Source organism: Podospora pseudocomata, chromosome 5 (genome assembly GCF_035222375.1).
Source record: "Podospora pseudocomata strain CBS 415.72m chromosome 5, whole genome shotgun sequence".
In the NCBI taxonomy this organism is placed as follows: Eukaryota; Fungi; Ascomycota; class Sordariomycetes; order Sordariales; family Podosporaceae; genus Podospora; species Podospora pseudocomata.
In genome coordinates this window covers 3,136,611-3,156,275 of record NC_085889.1, presented here as the reverse complement: position 1 = coordinate 3,156,275, position 19,665 = coordinate 3,136,611, and the positions used below count along the sequence as shown (strand labels likewise).

General features: G+C 52.4%; 7 protein-coding genes across 7 annotated transcripts; 3 read left to right on the top strand and 4 right to left on the bottom strand.

Moving 5' to 3' along the window:
- Positions 1–301: 301 nt before the first annotated feature.
- On the bottom strand, positions 302–1,234 carry QC762_506337 (uncharacterized protein; the record flags this gene model as incomplete). The annotated part of the gene is made up of 1 exon (XM_062891056.1): positions 302–1,234. One exon carries the CDS (start codon positions 1,232–1,234, stop codon positions 302–304), a length of 933 nt encoding a protein of 310 aa, XP_062742479.1.
- Positions 1,235–3,670: 2,436 nt separating this feature from the next.
- On the bottom strand, positions 3,671–5,522 carry QC762_506340 (uncharacterized protein). The gene is made up of 3 exons (XM_062891057.1): positions 4,232–5,522; positions 4,067–4,168; positions 3,671–4,012 (listed from the first exon to the last, which is right to left on the bottom strand). Exons 1-3 carry the CDS (start codon positions 5,356–5,358, stop codon positions 3,949–3,951), a joined length of 1,293 nt encoding a protein of 430 aa, XP_062742478.1. The 5' UTR covers positions 5,359–5,522; the 3' UTR covers positions 3,671–3,948.
- A 1,104-nt stretch (positions 5,523–6,626) lies between these two features.
- Positions 6,627–11,730, top strand: QC762_506350 (uncharacterized protein). The gene is made up of 2 exons (XM_062891058.1): positions 6,627–10,109; positions 10,176–11,730. The coding sequence occupies exons 1-2, from the start codon at positions 7,225–7,227 to the stop codon at positions 11,368–11,370; spliced, it is 4,080 nt and encodes a 1,359-aa protein (XP_062742477.1). The 5' UTR covers positions 6,627–7,224; the 3' UTR covers positions 11,371–11,730.
- An 80-nt stretch (positions 11,731–11,810) lies between these two features.
- PTR2_2 (peptide transporter ptr2) lies at positions 11,811–14,232 on the top strand (the record flags this gene model as incomplete). Its single annotated transcript, XM_062891059.1, has 4 exons — positions 11,811–12,229; positions 12,298–12,891; positions 12,952–13,578; positions 13,637–14,232. Exons 1-4 carry the CDS (start codon positions 12,226–12,228, stop codon positions 14,230–14,232), a joined length of 1,821 nt encoding a protein of 606 aa, XP_062742476.1. The 5' UTR covers positions 11,811–12,225.
- Positions 14,233–14,883: 651 nt separating this feature from the next.
- On the top strand, positions 14,884–16,146 carry QC762_506365 (uncharacterized protein; the record flags this gene model as incomplete). Its single annotated transcript, XM_062891060.1, has 1 exon — positions 14,884–16,146. The coding sequence occupies one exon, from the start codon at positions 14,884–14,886 to the stop codon at positions 16,144–16,146; it is 1,263 nt and encodes a 420-aa protein (XP_062742475.1).
- Positions 16,147–16,610: 464 nt separating this feature from the next.
- On the bottom strand, positions 16,611–17,327 carry QC762_506370 (uncharacterized protein; the record flags this gene model as incomplete). Its single annotated transcript, XM_062891061.1, has 1 exon — positions 16,611–17,327. One exon carries the CDS (start codon positions 17,325–17,327, stop codon positions 16,611–16,613), a length of 717 nt encoding a protein of 238 aa, XP_062742474.1.
- Positions 17,328–18,085: 758 nt separating this feature from the next.
- QC762_506380 (uncharacterized protein) lies at positions 18,086–19,662 on the bottom strand (the record flags this gene model as incomplete). The annotated part of the gene is made up of 3 exons (XM_062891062.1): positions 19,240–19,662; positions 18,724–19,170; positions 18,086–18,664 (listed from the first exon to the last, which is right to left on the bottom strand). Exons 1-3 carry the CDS (start codon positions 19,258–19,260, stop codon positions 18,086–18,088), a joined length of 1,047 nt encoding a protein of 348 aa, XP_062742473.1. The 5' UTR covers positions 19,261–19,662.
- Between the last annotated feature and the right edge of the window lie 3 nt (positions 19,663–19,665).

Here is a 19,665-nt window from a genome sequence, read left to right as displayed (position 1 = left end):
CGTCATCAATCAACAAGCCACAAATGGATACATTAACCTCACTCGCCAACGTGAAACAGTTTATACAGTCAATGTCTTTTCTCATGTCTGTCCCAAGCCGTCATGGCTCGAGACAGAGTCTGTATACTCTAGCTATATCTGCCGATCAAAATTTGAACTTCCTATCACAATCATCTTCGTCCACAAATGTTCCCAGCACATTCAAAACGAGCGTCGGTTCCATCTCATATCAGTCATCATCACCATCGAGTCTAGCCAGTGGTTCTGCCTACGCTCTAAATGGGCGCGGATGGGGGGGGACTCACTGAGGAGGTGGAGGAGGTGCTCTTTGAGCTGGGGCCCGAGGAGGGGGAGCTCTCTGAGGAGGCGGAGGAGCGGGTCTCCGAGCAGGCGAGGGAGGGGCTCGCTGAGGAGGTGGAGGGGGTCTTTGAGCTGGGGCCCGAGGAGGGGGAGCTCTCTGAGGAGGCGGAGGAGCGGGTCTCCGAGCAGGTGAGGGAGGGGCTCGCTGAGGAGGTGGTGGAGGGGGTCTGAACTGCGGGCTTCGCGGCTGAACACCAGCGGGGTTACCACCACGCTGGCTATCAACAGAAAAGAGAGAGTCGTCAGAGAAAACCGAATTGGCGTCGTCATCGGCGGAGAAGACGGAGTCATTGTCGCTGAAGTCCCGTGCTTCGAGCTCTGCATCCCTTGCTGCGAGATTGGCTTCGGTGAGGGCGAGTGTCTCTCCTTCAACAAAGTCCAAGTCAACATCGTCAGAGGTTGAAACTTCGGCACGTCTGAACTGTCTTCCACCATCACGACCTCCAGTAGGTTGTCGGGGTGCACCGCCATTGAAGCCACCACCTGGGGTTGCTCCGAATTGACCGCCTCCGTTGGGAGGAGGGGGGACACCACCACGGCCGGCTCCGTTGGGAGGAGGGGGAGCACCACCTCGACCGCCACCGCCTCCTGTTTGAGGGGAGGGAGGTGCTCCGCCACGTGATGGTGGTGGTGGTGGTGCACGTTGGGGACTACGGGCCTCGATTATATCATCCAGAGAGCGAGCAGCCTTGCTATTACTGCCTCGGCGGGTGCGGCTACCGGGCTGCACTGCAGGGAGTGCAACTCTTCCGTCACCAAGGGCCACTCCTCTAGCGGAGACCCCATCGGTCGTAACATCCCTGGTGTTGAGGGCCTGAGGAGCAGCGTAGGCGCCCAGCGCTGCGGCAAGAACAATAACGGAAGTAATTCTCATGGTGGAATCAGGTAGGTCGAATTGCCAGAATTGACGCTTGTTGGTGTGTTGAGGTGCTAAAAAAGTTGGAGTTAAAAGGGTGTATCGTGTGAACAAGCAGTCAAAGCTGCAACGAAAACGAATGGCTGACCGGCAGTCAAGACAAATGGTGGGGTTGAGTGCTAGACTCCAAGGGTGTGTGGAGGAAAAAGGAGATGAGAGATGTGCGGGATGGGCTGAGGAGAAGGAGAGGGAGGATCGGAATGCGAGCTGGTGGTGTCTTTATAAAATTGCTGATGGCCGTGCGCATCGCCACTGCCGACCTTCTCGAACATAGCGATGATCGGTCATCTCCTCTACAGACGATCGGTCTCTGGCCGAAAATGGCAACCTCTATTGCTGCCAGTCGATGTACGATCTCCTGCTCCACGTGAAATTTCACCCTAGATGTAACCACCGGAACAGAGGCGAGCCGGGCAACGGGGTCGAAACGCTGTGAGTCAAGTCTGTCGGTTTCGAAAGCTTTGAGTCCGGTTTGAAATTTCTTCTCTAGCAGGGAAGTGCCAGCAATCGACGACAGGGGAGGGTTAGCTCCAGAGGAGAAAGGCAGAGCTGCTGGGGATCACATAGAGGGTGATGTCGATGTTATCTATAGCATTTCTAGTTCAGTTGTTGATTATGTGTCTTGTTAATGTCGACCTAATCCCTCAAATAGAAGCATTCAACCTACAAGCCACTTCATGTCCCTTGGCAAGCAGTTTGGCATGGTAAGACATCTCTTCCTACTTGGCGAAGGTTGACATAATTGACTCAGATTTGTAAGGCATGACTCGTTCGGTGGTCGGCATCGTGGCAAACGGGAAACCTTCTGAGACGTAGCTGGATAGGTCTTGCTTGTTAGAGATTAAACACAGAGCCAAAGGACACTGATAGAAACCACGTACCTCCCAGTGATGCTACTCTAACACCTGGTGATGATTTAGCGAAAACAGCAGCGTTCGGAGTTGGTGGGGACACATGTCCCGGCGCTGTGCATGTGATCAATCCGAACGCGCCTGTTTGCCAGTATTCCTGTACGTCGGGCAGTCAGCCTCTTTCTGATTATCCTCGAGTTCGAATTCCTGCCGGTTTGGCAGGGTACGAGATGCGATGCGATGCATCCGTGAGAAAGAGAGCAGAGGTCATTCATGTCCACCTCTGCTAGGAATATCCAACAATTAAATGAAGGCCGACGCAGTGGACAAAAGAACCTAGCACTGCAAAGTAAACACAGGGTATAGTTAACCTTGCTAACTTGCTATGTGAGTGTGGAAGGGGCCGAAGGGTTGCTACCTAAGGTAGCTTAACACTTCCAAGTGGGTGGGTGCCGAAAAACAAATTCCTCTTATCTTATCTATCTTTCGATCTTGCCACTCGTTAACTCTGACATGTCTCTACTTTCAACTACATTCGCTCTAGCCTTTCGTTGACTAACTTTTGACTGTTTAGCTTGTTCATGCCTCAAGAACAGCTTACTAAATACAATAGAATAGAAAGTTTCTCGCATCCAAGTCACCGGATTCATGAATGTACTTTGCTCAAGAATAGGATCATGACCCTAGGAGAGCAATGCATTGGTACATGGGTTTCATGGGGGTTTTAAGGGGTGTTAGGAGGTCACTCAGCATATAATTAAGCTATCATCCCATCTGTGTCAAATACTCTTAGTTAGGTATCTTAGTCAATAAAGCCTCATAACCACATCTTTAGCATACTCGAGATCATGCTTGTCAGGCTCACAAAAGACGTGATATAGTGATGAACCGAGGGAAATGGTATGCTTGGGTCCTGGCAGATCAGCCAGTTGCTCCCAAGGTCTTTTTTGGTGAGCAGAAAAGACTGGATAGCTTGACACCACCAGACTTTCATACGCGTTCTTATACCTCTCCGCAGTCCCTAGCGCTCGCCAGCGCCTTTATCGGTCGTTCCGCAACGAAGCAGGAGCGCTCGGCCACTGGCCTGAGACGCTGGCTCGCCTAGCTAAGCCCCTTAGGTTCAAATATGGAGGTTCTTCGGGTGTCAACCTCCCGCCTGATTCAGGAGACGAGCCTGACGAACAGTCCCAGACGGAACCGGAGTGACGACTATACACAAAACCCCTTAACCCTGAGGATTGGCGCCTGTTCCCAGTGTTACTTTATCGGCACCGACATATGCTGAATATGTTTTGACCAGGATTGTGAGAGTTCTCAATTACATTGTTCGAAGCAGAGGATTGATTGCGTTGAATGAAAGAGTAAGGGGTTAATAGGTCCAAGATGGGTCATCTACTCCTTCTCGGTCTAAGGCTGACCAGACTTTCCTTGGCTGGTGTTTACTGTTGCATGACAACCCGATGCCACTACGGAAGGCCTTATCTTTCAATAATTTCATCTAGCTGCTTGTATCCCAAGTCAGGCATGTTTCAGACTGTCGTGTTGATGGCTTCACGAGGTATTGAAACCCTTGATGTATTCTGTGACAGCATTGTGCAGCAAAGGTTGCAGGGCGATAGCTCAGGATATACCTTCATTATTGACTCCTACCAGCTACCACACAACAGCCGGACTTCTCCTCTGCCGAAAGTGTCAGACAAACAGATTAGCCGAGAGTTTGGGTGTCTTCAGTTCAGCCAACAGTATGACCTTTGGACTGCCTTTTTTTCATCAGAAATCACCTTATGCGACTGGCCACCTACTTCCAATCCTGCAGCCGGGTCAAGGCAGACTACTATACGTTGATGACCAGGCATCGTATGTTGGTTTCAGCATTAACTGCTGTCTATGGTTCTGTTAGTTGACCCTGAACTCATGGAGATAAAGCTAGCTGACTCACAAATGGCGCCTACGGATTCCAACATTTCCACCATCAAAGATCGGCAGCACCACAGCTGTGTTTAGGAGGTCCGAGAATGGCCTTTGGAGGTCGTATGCCGAGCTGAACCCCAAATTTAGCAGCTGTCCTTCACTTCATCGCTGTGACTAGTGAAGGAACACTTACATCCCGACTGCATTCATCACATCCGTACAAGCCTTAACAGCCGCCTCACTGCAAAACACCTTGGCCGCCAGAGCCAGCTCCCTCCTGGCATCATAGTCACCCGGTCCATTCTCCATAGCGTGAGCAGCCTTCCATGTCAGTGCTCTCGCAGCTTCAGTCTGTATCTTTACCCCGCTCAACAGATCCGCAAAAGCCTGCCTCTCCAGCAGTGGCACTGCCCCTCCTCTTTTGTCCTCCTTGGCAAATTTTAGCGCAGCATCGAAAGCAGCCCTCATCAAGCCAACCCCCATTGCCCCCACTAAAACAGCGCTCCCATCAAAGGCTCCAAACGCTACCGTTGCTCCCTGTCCGGCCGGACAAAGAACATTTTTCGTCGGAACTCTGACATTAGTATACCTTACGTGAGGTCCCGATACACTCGTATGTCCCGGTGTAGCCACATGTCTCAACACTTCAAAGCTTCCCTCTCCATTCCTATCCAAATCAGCCCTCGTAACCAAAATAATCATCACCTTGTTTTCTGGATCTTGTCCTTCTTCCAACGGAGTAGTAGCATCTCTGCAAACGACACAAGCAAGATCACACCCCTTGAAATCCCAGCCTGCGCAGTTAGTAGCCCACATCTTTTCTCCGTTGATGACCCACTCATCTCCTTCCAGTCGGGCGGTTGTTTGGAACCCTGGCGCGCCCTTTTCAAGGGCATTGGCTACGCCACCTGGTTCGGAAAAGACCAGAGACGCAAGGGGGCTACCTTCACCACTGAGGAAAGGGACAAGGAATTCTGCGTGCTGAGGTCCAGCAGCGAGGTTGATGGGTGTGAGGCCGAGACCAGTGGCGAAGATGGTGAGAGCGGCGGAGGGTTCGACGGAGTAGCATTCTTCTACTAGGATGGCGGATTCAATGAGGGTGCCGCCAGTGCCTCCATGAGCAGGGGAGATTTGGCCCTTGAGAATCCCCGCAGAAACCGCGGCGGCATAAGTGGGTTGTGTTGATTGAAAGCGTAGAGGGGAGTTGGGTGGGTGTTGAAGATAGGTTTGCCGGGCTGGCATCAGCAAATTGCGGGCCAAAGACCGGGCAGCTTGATAAGTTCCCTCCTGGGAAGCGGACAGATGGAAGTCAATGGGCATTTTGGGCGAATGTTGCTCACAACGACAAAGAGGGATGCTCTTTGGGTTACACAAGAGATAAAAGATGATGAAAGAAATTCATGAAAGATAACTGACAGGGAAAGTAAACTTGGGCATCAAGACCCTTTTGAACCCCGCAGCTGAGGTGGTTCTCTTTCTCGGCCATAACACCACAATGACTTGACCCAAACAAGCGAAACGAACGACAATCACAAACCAACAACCGAAGACTATGCATGTCAGCACGTCTAGCGTTGCAGTGCATTGGCGGAAAGCCCACCATCACTGGCCGTCGAGGTGATGACTGGCGAAGCAGACAGGGGGCTGAATAAGTGGGACGGCGTGATTCGCTGGGATCACTTTGAATTTCAACACTATTTGTCTCAGCTGATTTAGGGAATATCCTTCGAGTTACCTACCCACCAAATGAGAGACTTGGTATTTGTAAAGAATCGAGTCATCGAACCGTGAGCGAAAATGTGGTGATATTTCTGAAGATCCAAGGCCACTACTACCTCACAATACTTCGTGAAGATAAGGAAAGACTTAAACTTACAAGGCACCCTTTAACATCAGATACCTTATCTGGTATCATAATAAGAGCTCTTGTGATTGTTCAACTGGTCGCTGATAAAACTCTAGGCACAATCTGTTGGTGTAACTAGCCCATTCACCTATCGTTTGATCTGTTTAACAGCCTCAGCTCACTGTAGGGGCACTTTCTATCACGGCTGTGCTTTGAGATTCTTCCAGCCTTGAGTCAAAATCAGGTCAAAAATGAGGAGTTAAAAACCACGGGTCTGTAACGTCCTTCTCAAGAACCCCTTTCTGCTATTTCTATTCCTTGGTACAAGTAGGGCTGAATACGTAGTTGGCCAGGGTCATCAAGAGGAAGCATCTTTTCTTGATGACTTCCATCTTATGTGATTAGGACTAAAAATGTCCTGTGACTACAACTTCAAGGAACAAGGTTCGTGTTTCATCTGGCTTCGGTCTTTTTATATTGATATCCAGTGTTTTGAGAGCAGAAAATGCCTTTCGAACATGCCCAAAGGCTTTCTGTCAACATGTAATCAGCAGTCGGTTTCTGCAAAGAGATGAACAGTGGTATTCTACCAGTCATCTTATCGCCAATTAAACTGGGGTACAGCTGAGCTTTTGTCGAGGCTAGAAACTTCTCGCCAATCTATGCAACACCCAGTTGTCAAGCCAGTTGCTCTCGACGTTATCCTTACCATTTGCAACTTCAACTTGGGTTTCCACAAACCAACCAAGTGTTGCCAACTTTGTTATTTCTTAACCTACATCACTCTCGCCCAAAGTCAACAGGTTCGGCCGACTACGAATCAACAGGCAAGAAGTTTGAAAATTGTGCTTCCCAAAACCCGCCCATCTACAAGCATCAACTTCACCACTAGCTCCTGCCCAAGCAAGAGAGCGAAGCGGTTCCAGCTGTTGTCAAATTGTAAGTTGCCTTCTCTTTCCTGTGGAATCACCGAGTATTGACATTCATCACCTCGGCCTTCCTCCTATACCCTACATCCTGACAGTTTCTGGAAGCCTGGAACAACCTGAGCACCTGCCTCATCGTCTAATTTTACTTTCTACAAGTCACTTGTCGCTGCAAACTTTCCTTTTACCTGCTCCTGCCTGCGATTGCCTGCCATTAGTCGTTTTTGTCGGCGTACACTTCTACCACGCTCTTTTCCTCCCAGCCACCATCTCTTCCACAAATCCTTCCCTGCCTCTCTCCTCCGGATCCCCTGCCCCCCCAGCTACAAATCTGAACCCACAGATATTTTCTTTTCACACATTTTTACAATCGATTATCCCTAACCGCTTCACCAGCCGATCGCAACCTCAAAGATGGCAAGCAACGCACGCTACCCGCGGAGTAACGCCCGCCGACAAAGTGGAAATGGAAACCGCGGATGGATGTGGCAGAACAAGCCCTCCAACAGCAGCAACAACGGCCACGATGACGGGGAAGACGATTGCCGCCCTCGACCCAACAACAATAAAACCTATGTCTCGCTCATTTCCGACGACGAAGACGAGGAGGAGGAGGACGGTAAGGCCGCTTCCCAGAAAAGAAACGTTAGTTACGTCGACACCCCCAACAATAGTCCAGCCACGAAGAGAATTGCTTCCTCGTCTGTTTCTTGGACCGATCAAACTCCCTTCGCTGCTGCCAGCACTGCACTTCCTGCCAGTGGTTTTCGGACGCCTCCTGCCCCGTTTCACCAGAACGACACAGTTACCCAGCTGGCTGCACGGGTACATGAGACGCAAGATGAAAATGAGAAGTTGAGGGTGAGGATGGCTAAATTCGGGATGATCACGGCGGAGAAGGATGCAGAGATAGCCTCGCTCCGCGCGATCATTGAAGAGAACCGGCAAACGGCCGCGAAGAATTCTTCAACTGGTATCGGGCCGGTCCAGCAAAATCCCAACGGGCAGCAGCAAGCTTCGCAAGGACCAGCTAAGCCATGCACCAGCTGCGGTGGTACCGATACGCTCAAGCGAGAGGTCGCCGACTTCACAGTCAATCTCGCCAAGGCGAGGAGCACTGTCGTCCACCAGCACGACGAGATCAAGGAACTCAGGGAGGAAGTCAAGACCAACAAGGCAGCTCTCGTTGAGGAGCGTGCTGCGGTAGACCAGCACAAGATTAGTATCGACCAGCTTACTCTCAACCTGGAGGCTGAGCAAGCGACTGTCAAGAATTTCCACACGACCCTAGCCGAGAATCAGCTTACCATCGACAATTTGAACCAGCAGCTCGCCGCACAGAGTCAGGAGCTTGCCTCGAAAAACCAAGAGCTGGATGCGCAGCGCCAATGGTGCTCTACCCAGGGCACAGAGCTTTCTGAAACCCGAGCTACCATCACGGATCTCAAGAGCCAACTCGCCTACAAACAACACGAGCTGGAAGTCGCCCGATCACAATCGGAGGAAGACAAAACCTCCATGGCTGAGCTCAACATTGCCATTGAAGACTTCAAAAAGCAAGTGGCTAACGGCCAGGCGTCCCTCGACAATGCTCGCACCACCCTCTTTGTCAACGGCACAATCATGCAGGATCTGAAAGACCAGGTCGTCGCTACCAGAGAGGGCGACAGCTCTGGAGGCGCAAACAAGGGCAAGGACAAGCTTCCGGACCTTGAGGCAGAGTCACTGAGGGTCAGACTTAAAGACTCTGAGCACGAGATTGAGACTCTGAAGCAACGGCTCGACAAGGCTGAGAAGGAGTGCGAGGGGTTCCGGACTAATTACCACAAAGACCAGCAAGAAAAGGAGAATTTTGGAAGTAATCTCAGGTCTGTCTGGGAGAAGGAGTATGAGGCCAACGCACGCGTCGAAGGTTTGGAGGAGGAACTGGCTCGTCAACAGCGGCAACTTGTTGAGTCAGAGGCTGAGTTGAGGCAGCAGCAAGAGAGGGTTGGTGAGTGTGAAGCGAGACTTGAACAACAGAGACAAGCCTTTGATCAAGAAAAGGAAATGATGGAGACCGTGATCGCGAGTCTCGAAGACGAGTTGACCCGCCTCAGGTCTGAAGCAACACCCAAGATGGAGACACTGAAAGCCACTCTCCAGAGCGTCAATGAGCAGCTTTCTCGCGTTCAGTCAGAGAGAGACGAGGCTGTCAAAGATGCGAATGGGCACAGAGACATGTACCAACGCCAGGCTGGCAAGCTTGAGTCGTCAAAAAAGGCATCTGACATGTCTCGCGCTTACGTGACATCGCTCAAGAACCAACTCGCCACCAAGGGTGAGCAAATCGCCCATCTCGAAGAGAAAGTCAAGGATCTCGAAGTTGAACTCGCCGCCTGCCAAAACTGGGCGATTGAGGGCGAGGCGCAGAGGGTGCAAGCGCAGGAGGAGCTTCAGAGGCACAAGGCGCAGGATGACAAGAATCTGGAGACGATCAAGCAGCATGAGGCAACCATTATCCAGCTCGACACAGAAGTGGCAGGTCAATCACAAACCATCCAGGCAATGCAAGCTACCGTTGCCGAGCTCCAAGCCCAGCTACATCCTGGCAATGGACCCGGCAACCAAGCCGCTATCCAAGCCCATATCGCCCATCTCGAGAGTCGGATCCAGCAGAAAGATATGGAGTTGGCCTCAGCCAAGGAGCTACTCGACCGGCTCTTCAACCAATACAACGACCTCACCCACGAGCGGGCGAAACTGGCGGAGAGTAACAAGACATTGTGTGCGCATATGAACAAGCTAGGGGCGGAAAGGGACCAGGCGTTGCATACTCTCGAAGCAACCAAGGCCGCGCTGCTTCAGGCTAAAGACGACGCCGACTTTTTCAGAAGACGGGAGAAGGCCCTTGAGGAAGGGGGCGACCCGGAATTTGCGCACATGGAGAGCGAATGGGCGCCTAAACTTAGGGATGCCAAGGCTCAACATGAGGAGGCGTCCAGGGAGTTGGAGAGATGTCGGCAGAAGGTTGAGGAGTTGCAGATACAGTTACAGACTGTCTCTCGGCAAAAGAACGAGACACTCCAGCAACTGGAATCCAGCAGAGGGCAGTTGGCTAAGTTTCAGCTCACCGTGGAAGACCTGAACAGCCAGTTGTCCAAGGCAGCGGAGGGCTGCATGGGCCCAGCCGTGTTGTCCAGCTTGATGGAAGCGGGGAGCACGATCGACCCAGTGGTCAAAGACATGCTGCAAAAGGCTAGAGAGATCCAGTCCGCTGGTGACATCCCCAGAAAGGATGGAAATGGAGTTTCTTCCATGTTTGTTGACCCTCTCCTTTGTCTTTTTGGTTTGTATTTATTCTTTGCTAACTTCCTCTGCTCCAGGGAACCCATTACAGATGTGGCCATGGTCCTCCCCATGGCCCTCCGAGCTGAGCCGTTTCCAGATTGCAAACTCAAGTCTCTGAAGAAAGAAGGCCTCTACAAGATGATTAGAGACCTAGAAGCAGAGCACGAGAGGATTGATGACGCGATCCGGGCTCTCATCATGCGTGTCAGGGCTGAAAAGATCAAAACGGCGGCGCTGGAGAAGGAGGTGAGGGTGTGGAAGGCGATCTCAACGACAAAGGACATGCTGATTGACCAAGCTACGGCGCGGCTTCTTGGTTCCCCTCATAGAGCGGAGATCAAGGATCATGCCGACTTTGGCTTCGACCTCGACTTTAACGAGCGGTCCCCGAAGCCGGAACTCGACGTAGAAATGATAGATGTCGTGCCTCCTCGAAAGTCGTTGGTCATGACATTTGGCCCAACCCGGAAGGGGTACCAGTGCTGGAAGGGCGACGACCTCCCTGGCTACGATCGTTTGGACGTCGACGCCAGCAAACAGGACCGGCTCGGATACTTGACCGGCAAGGGGAAAAGAATCTTCAAGTACCTCGAAGATCGTGGTTGCCCTCCGCATCCAGAGGTTCCTGGTCCGTCTCCTGGACCTATAATGGTCTCGGCTCCTCATTCTGAGGCCAGCATGGACATTGATGACGAAGAAACCGGCTCGCGCTACACCGCCAGTGAAACAGCCTCCTCTCCGCTCCGACCATTAGCACCTTCGTTGCGTTCGTCAAGCTCTCACCCCTCCCCAGCTTCGCTACCACCTGTGGAATTGGGCGTTGCTCGCCGCGGTGGTGCTTCCTCCATCCATTATGAGCCACCAAGCACCCCGAGCAGCACCCAATCCTACACCAGCGCCGTGTACCCTGCCCCGACCTCTACTCCATCCTATCGAGGGTTTCCAAGAGGGAGATACACCGCTAACAGGTTCAGACCATCCTCCGCTCCGGCGTTCGCCGGACCAAGCTATCCTCCCCGTCGCACGTCTGCGCCCACTAGCACTCCTCAGAGTTGGGCTGCTGGTGATTTTGTCGAGCAAGACGACATCGATATGGAGGTCTTGGGGTCGGGCTTTACCATGGAGAGTATCGAACAGCCTGAGGAGCTAGAGCCAGAGCCTCCGACGGACAAGGGGAAAGTGAAGGAGAGGGCGGGGTCCGGGCCGGCAGAGGGGTATGGGGTTGATTAACTTGGTCTTTTGGGGGCCTTTATCCTCTCCACGCTAAGAAAACGGAGATTCTCTGCTATCTTTCATCGCTTTGGAACAAAACCAGGACGGGAAAAGGGGGGAACATGCATCAATTTCAGGCGTTATTTTTCTGGTGGCTTTGTACTTCTATTTAGCATTGCATTAGCGGCACGGTGCCGCAGGATGGTACCCATTTCTTCTGCATGGGAACGGAGTCTGGGGTGGCAATGGGAGTTTTCTTGTAGTTCTATGATGATACCGGGGGAATGTAAATGCGGGAAGGATGCAGTATCGTTGCGGTTATTGCTGGAGGTTGAGTATAGTTTTGTAGCAGATATATGGACACGTATATTGAGAACCATGCTGTTTGTGAATCTCTGCCTATGTCTTCTGACCGGAGGACAGGCGTATCGGAAATCCCCAAGTTCCACTTCCTCAATCTCCACATGAAATCTGACGCTTATCTACCTAGACGGGCTGAATCAATCAGTTATGTCGCAATTGATGGCCAAACCTTAGATAAGGCCAAGGGAGACAGGAATCGCACTTTCCTGAGAGTTGATATGACCCCGCTGTTGTCTGTTGTTGTTGACTTGTGGAAGGTGCAACCTGTACCTACCCACCTCTTCAAGGCCGACACAGCAGGAGCAAGACACGAAGAAGCGTCCCACCGGACCACAGAAAAACGTGCGCCTTCCTATCTGCTCAAGTCGTCTTAACTCGAGGCAGGAACCTGTCCTGACAAGTCCCAATCCCTCCGCCCAAACACCACTCGCACCTTCTCGGCCGAACTCCTCCTCCGCTTCCATATTCGCTGCAAACAAACAAAGGCGATAATTGATACCGACAAGCAGAATGGGTATGTTATTCACTATTTTCTATTCCTGTATTTTACGAGGGAAATAAAACTGACAGCCAACCCAACAGCGGATAGCGCCACGACAACTGCCACCTGTATGGCCCCGGTCCGAGACGTACACAAGAAGTCAACCGGGATTACAACAATCCCCAAATATGAGCCCTCTTCGGAACAAGTCAGAGAGACGGTCAACGGCCTGGTGCTGCCCACCGAGGAGGAGAAGCGGACCTTGCGTCGCGTTGCCGGGAAGATGCCCAACACCTGCTACCTGCTCTGCGCTGTCGAATTCGCCGAACGCGCCTCTTACTACGGCTGCAATCAAGTCTACAAGAACTTCATCCGCGCGCCTCTTCCCCCTGATGGAAACGGCACTGGTGCCACGGCCCCTGGTTCACTGTACACCGCCGGTGCGCTTGGTCAGGGTTCTGTTGTTGCCAGCGCCATGACCGAGGCCTTCAAGATGATGGCCTACACTCTGCCGGTGCTGTTCGGTTGGATGGCCGATGCCAAGTATGGCCGGTTCAAGATGGTTTGCTGGGGCGTGGGCATCTGCGGTGTCGCCCATGTCATGATGGTTTTGTCCTCACTCCCACATGTTCTCATAGCGGGCAAGGCCATGGTCCCGTTTGCCCTGTCTTTGTACATGTTGGCCATCGGAGCTGGTGAGTACAGATAGGTAACCAACCGAGTACACGTTTGCCCCCTCACTGACACCCTTCTAGCCCAGTTCAAACCCAACATCTCCCCAATGGTCATGGATCAAAGTCCACACAAGGTCGCACATGTGATTGAGCAGAACGGCGAGAGGGTCATCGTGGACCCCGAGGCTTCTATTAACAGCGTCATGCTGTGGTTCTATCTCCTGATCAACATTGGTGCTTGCTTCGGTGTTCCCACCACCTACCTCGCCAAGCTGGTCGGTTACTGGGCTGCGTACTTGATTCCCACAATCTTGTACCTGATGCTTCCCCCGCTCCTGTGGTACCTCAACCCCAGGCTCATCAAGCAACAGGCCGGCGGTTCGGATCTAGGCAACGTGTTCAAGGTCTTGGGCGACTGCCTTCGCCATGGTGGTATTACCAGCATCGGGCGTAGCGGGTTCTGGAACCAGGGCAAGCCAAGTGTGCGTCTTGCTGCTGGCAGCACAAAGCATTATGGGTATGACGACAACTTCGTGGACGACGTCCGTCGAACATTCCAGGCCTGCGGTATCTTTGCCTTTACGCCCATATACTACATCAACGGTAGTGGCATTGGCGCCGCAGCCAATGCCTTGTCTGCCAGCCTGGATACTAAGGGTCTTCCCAATGATCTGCTGGACAATCTCAATTCCATTAGTATTGTAATCAGTAAGTGTCGCCCTTCTTGCCATGAGCAAGTATCACACCTTCTAATACAAGCCTGCAGTGGTGCCGGTGATGAATCATCTCGTCTATCCCTTCCTGCAAAAGCGCGGAATTTCTTGGGGGCCTATCAGCCGCATGACGTTTGGTTTCGCTCTCTGCACCGTGGGATCATCGGGCTTCGCCATCCTCCAGTATTACGCCTACAAGACATCGCCATGCGGGTTCAACGCCACGACATGCGCAGACATTCTCCCTGAGGGTTCGGTAACAGTCTCCCAGGTCTCATACCTGTGGTATTCCATCCCTGTCATCGTGAACGCCATCTCGGAGATCTTTGTCAATGTCACGTCGTATGGCATTGCGTACAGCCGGTCGCCCAAGAACATGAAGGGTCTCGTTTCGAGTCTCAACCTGATGATGGTTGGCGTGTCGGCAGCTGTTGGGTTGGCGTCTGCGCCTGCGATCAAAGACCCCAACCTGATTTGGGTGTTTGCTGGTCCGACCATGGTTGGGGCTGTGATGACGGTGCTTTTCTACTTTACCTTTCAGCACATTGATAAGGAGGAATTTGTGCTCAACACGGGGGGTGAGCTGGATGGTCTGGATGCCGAGGGGAAGCAGGGGACTGGTGTGTTTGGTGAGAAGGACAGGGTTTGAGGAATGGTTGAAGCATTTCTTGGCTCCACGAATTCACGCAAAGGCTGTGAGGCAGCTATCATGACTGATGTCAAGGGTTGGTTTTCTTTGCTGAATGAGGCGGTGCTTTATTGTATATGAGGCCATTTCTGTTTCTATACTAGCAAGGTTGGGTTGTTGGAGTTTGTCTGGTGGATTACTTCCCTGAGTTTGGGCATTTTTTTATATTGCTGAGAGATATGCCGCCAGTGTTTTTGCAAAGTACACGTCTCTTTTGCTTCGATGTGGTGATTGTTATCTAGGTTTGTTGCGAAATGTCGCCCACCAGATTTTGTGTTTTGCGGCGGTGGAGGGTTGTGGGTGGCGCGGTCTCGTGTGAAATAAACTCAAATCCAGGCACAGAAAAAAGTTTTAAACAGAACCAAAAATCGGTTTAAATTCCCCTTGACTTCCAGTTCCCGTTCGTTCTTTTATAATCCCTCTTTTGGAACTGTTGCAGCAATCGCATTTGGCGGTTTTTGAACCCTGAAAAACTTTTTGCTGCAAGGTTCCACAGTCAACCTCGTCTCTTTCACATCACCGCCCATCAACACAAACACCTGCGCAGCATATCCCCAAGAACTGCGGTCGATACAAACAATCTTTTACCATTTCTTTCAGCGACCAAGAATCATGACCACAACCGAACAAGCCGCCGAAATGACACCCCCACCCTCTTCTCCCTCGCCAACAACAACCCCAACCCCAACCCTCTCCACCCTCGCCCCAGAACTCCTCCTTCATATCCTAGAAGCCATCCCCTCAGCAGCAACCCTCTCCAACTTCCTCCGGGCCTGCCCCCAAGCCTGGCGCGTCTACGCCAAACACTCACAGCTCTTGCTCCTCCGGCTCGCACGCTACCGCTACGGTAATCCTACCCTCACAGCAGATGAGATTATTGCCTATCGAGCCCCGTTCGACATACCGTTTATGCAGCGAATTACCAACGCGAACAGGTTGACCATCTTGACGGATTGCCCCGGGAGTTTGGACCACAGTCGATGTCAACAGGTTTATCTGCTTATGGGGGGTAGACAAAAGGAGGAGTGGGTGCAGTTGCCTAGGTGGGCGGAATTTGTGGAGCGGTGGGGGAGGGCTTGGGAGGGAAGGGAGGAGAGGAGGGTGGGACGGTTGACTGTGAAGAGAGTGAGGTTCTATGGGGAGATGGTGAGGTTTGTGGCTGGGTGGGAGAGGTGGATGGCGTTGGGGGGACAGAGGGGGAGGGGGAAGGTTATGGAACAGGAGACGGAGATGCAGTGTTTGGAGGAGCATGAGGAGTTTTGGAGTCGGAGGGGGAGGGGGAGGCGGAGGAGGGAGTTGGAGTGGGCGGTTACTGTGCAGAGGAGACAGGTGATGCTGCCGTTTGGGGGAGGGGGAGGGGCGCAAAAGAAGGGGAGGGGGAATAACAGGGTGAATAGGGAGGAGAAGCCGGTTGTGAAAGCTACGGTGAAGAAGGAGAGGAAGAGGAAGGTTAAAGAGGAGATGGGGAGTGGGGGGAATAAGAGGGCGAAGGTGGAGGAGGGAGTGGCGGCTGGTCGGTCTGTTCAGTGGAATGGAGATGGGCAAGATGTGATCGAGCTGGACTCGGAGGATGAGCCCATGATCATGCGATCAGCGAGGGTCAAACCACTGACCATGGCTTCAGCCAGACTCGAGCCATATCCAGAGGACGAACCGCTGGCACTGAATTCAGTCAGGATCAAGCTAGACCCCGAGGATGAAGAGGACCAATCCCCGGTCATACGTTCACCCAGAATCAAGCCCGACCCAGACGATGAGCCCGTGGCCCTGAGTTCAATCAGGATCAAGCCAGACCTGGAAGACGAGCCCACGCCTATGTCTCGTTCACAAACAAATCCGCTCCCGATGTTCAAGTTGGAGGAGGATGACTGGTAGTGCCATCGATTTTTCCCCTTTTGCCACGACAACATTGGCGGATGTGGGTAAACATTCTTTCTATCCGATACCCCAATTGATGATACATTGTCGAAGCTGTCCTGCACCAGAGTTCATGTTTTGGACAACTAAGTCTAGACTTAGAGACAACCTAGTGGAGTTGTCAGTCTTGCCTTGACCAGTTGATAGCTCTGTTGCAAGACATATGAAACCTCACACAGGGCATTAAAAAATCAAAACATAGAAAGAAGCACTTAAACCGTGCCTTGATTTACACTTCTGATTGTGACAATATACGACCCATCACTTCCTTTAACTTGCCTGAAATCCATCCGGTGACACATATTCTAGTAGGGCATATCATACCTACTTTGAACTTCAGCACAAAGATGCGTGAAGAGTGAACCGAACTGCTAAACACCTTCAAGCTATTGAACGAAGCATCTCCTAATTTACGTCACCTCTCAAGCTTTCGGTGCATCCGTCAAAGGCACATACCTAACCCCAAACAACTTCCTCTTTTTCACTTCCCCCTTCTCATCCTTATCCACACACCAAATATGCTGTCCCCACCCCTTCGGATCATCCTCATCATCCACAGGAATAAACATCCTCCCCGGACTAGCCAACTGCTCCAGCAACTCCTCATGCACCTTCACCGCCGCCGCCCCCACATGAATCGCATCCCAACTCTTCCCCCCCTCTTCCTCCTCATCCCTCCACCCCTTCCTCCCATCCCCAACCCTAAACCTAACCCTCCCACCCTCAATCAACTCCCTCCCCTCCCTCGACTTCTTCATATTCCTCTCCCCCAGCTCCTTCAACGGCTCAATATGCTCCACCCCCACCACCCTCCCCCTCTCCCCCACCAGCTCGGCAAGCACATGAGTCAAATACCCCGATCCGCTCCCTATATCCAACACCCTCGGCGCCGGCCTCTCCTCGCCCGGCATTATAAACGGCAGCAAGTGCTCCACCGCAGAGGCGTGCATGTGCGGCGCTGAAATAGTGGCGTGGTGCCCTATAGGCTGAGGACAGTCTTCATATGGGGACCTGGGAGCATAATGCGCGCGGTCGACTTTTAAAAAAGCGGATTTCACCTCGGGGTGGGTGATCATCTCGTTGCGCCAGAGGTTCTCGACCAGCTCGCTGTTGGAGGTGCCCGAGCTGCGCCAGGCCATGGTGTCGAATTTGGTGGGCGTGAAAGACGAGTAGGGTTGGAAGTGCGGCGGGTGACGGGATTGGTACTCGTAGATCAAGAGTGCTGACCCAAAGGGCGGGAGGGAGGAGAGGAGCGCGAGGCGGGACGTGAGGAGGGCTTTGCGTAGGATGGCCACGGCAGCTGAGCTTTTTGAAGTTGTGGAGTTTGATTCTGCAAAAAGATGTTAGGAGTGGGTGATGATGTTGGTCAGCGGATGGCACTCACAGGTTGGATTTGAGAGCGTGGTTGATGATGAGGCGGACTGTTCTAGGAAATCCTAGAAATATTTATGGAGATGAGAGAAACGGAAATGAAAAAAAACAAACGATACTGTTGGCTGCAGAAATCTCACGCAAACACAACAAAGCTGATGGTCAGTTGACGACATGTGATGTAATGGTAATACATCCAACCACGGTGGTGATGAGCAGCCCCGCATTCACCCCGCCCTCGACATCCCGCCGCTCAGTCCCGCGGCTGGAATGCAGGAGGGGGCTCGTCACGAGTGTAAACAACATCTTGAGCATAACATGTACTCGGTATATTTAGAAATGTTTCACTGTCGAATCTGTCTGTAGCTAAACCCGGCGCCGTACAAAGTCACTGAAATGCAAGCGCCGTGTTCTTGTTGTGCTGGGGTCAATAAAATGCCCATAATGCCAGCTTGAGAATGCAGATATTACAAACGAAACCGAGAGGCAGTAATGATGAGTGGTATAAAACAAGGAAAAAAAAAGACTACACAACGGTGTCGGGACGCTCGCCCGTGGCAATAACAGGAATACCAAGACCCCGGTCAGGGCTTTGAAGCACAAGCTGCTCATGTCTCCTCGCCTTTAGGTAGTCGCTGACAGCCCGAATGAGAACAAACCAACCGATAATCATCATGAGGTACGACACCCAATCGGCGCCTGTAAAATCGTCTACACCACCGCCGTTCTGATCTTGCACATTATCGGGGTCAAAGTCATGCGCGTTCGGGTCCACAGGGTTGATGAATCCGCTGTCAGCAGTCGGGTCATCATCATACCTGCCTCCAGATGGTGGTGCGCTCTGCATCATGAAGCCATACTGAATGAGTTGGATGCCCAAGCCGGCCTTCGCTCCGTTTTTGGCTGCGTGAGTGGTGTGTAGAAGGTAGCAGAGCAGGAAACCGACGAGAAGGGTCATCGAGATGAATCCGTTCCACAAGAAGCTGAAGATCGAACCGACCGGCATTCCGTCTATAAACACGTCGTCAAAGCCGCCCAGCCCTGGGGCGAGGACTGTCGTTTCCCAGTAAGGGGGCGCAGAATCAGCTGCTGCCTGTTCGTAGGACTGTCTCAAGGTCAGTACCACTGTCTACCATCATCCTCGCGTAGCCACCGGGAACATACAGGTGGAAGTTCTTCCTTCTCTGGTTCTCCCCTCTCTGGCTTGGCCGCCAAGTTCGAAAAGACACCATCCGACTGGATTCCGCCGCCGTACACCCTCGTCGTTGTCGGTGCCTGCCCAACTGGCCTCGACGGTTGCGAAGCCTGTGCACTCGTCTGTGCCGTCGTCGCCGTCGTCGCTGGTGTTATCGAGGCTGCGTCGCTCGCACTTGGTGTTGTATTGTCGCGCACCAGCCTCTGCCGATCATCCGGCTCATCATCCCAGGCATCCTCATCCTCGCTTCCAAATGCGTCGTCAAGATCCTGGTTCTGGCGGTTCCCGTTGTCTCTGCCGATTATCGACGATGCTCTCGAGTGAAAAGATGGTGGTGGCGAGTTTGGGATAGGATATGTCGGCCTTGGCGCATTGGAGATAGGTGTGTGGTGATCTTCTTCGTCGCGGGTGTTCACCTGTGCAAAAGGTTAGTCCTCCATGTTGCCAGAGACATCAGCAACATCCACCGTTGGAAACAAACATACCCGCTCGTACCGACTCGTCATGGTGGGCGTCGTAAGTCGATGTGGTTGTGGTTAATCTTTGTTGAGAGGTGATGGGATCGCCCCCCTCTTTGATGTCAGAGATGTGCTAGGAAACAGAACGAGTGTCGCAGAAAGTTGGAAGGGTTCGTCGATCGGAGGTAAAAGGTCGGTAGTGGAAAAAGACGTGTGGAAACGGCGAGGTAAGGAAGTGGTTTGAACACAAAAGGCGAACAAGGTTTGAAGGGAAAACGGTAGGCAGAGAGAGAGAAGCAAAGAAAAGAGCGCGCGTGGCTCCGTCAGGGAGTCGTTGATTTGATGAGGAATCAGGTTGGTTGGAGAGGGTGCAGCAGTGCGACAGTGCTGTAGAATAGCGCCCAGCCCGGCTGACCAAGAGTGCGTTGCGTGGTGCCAAGCGGCTGCCTCCTG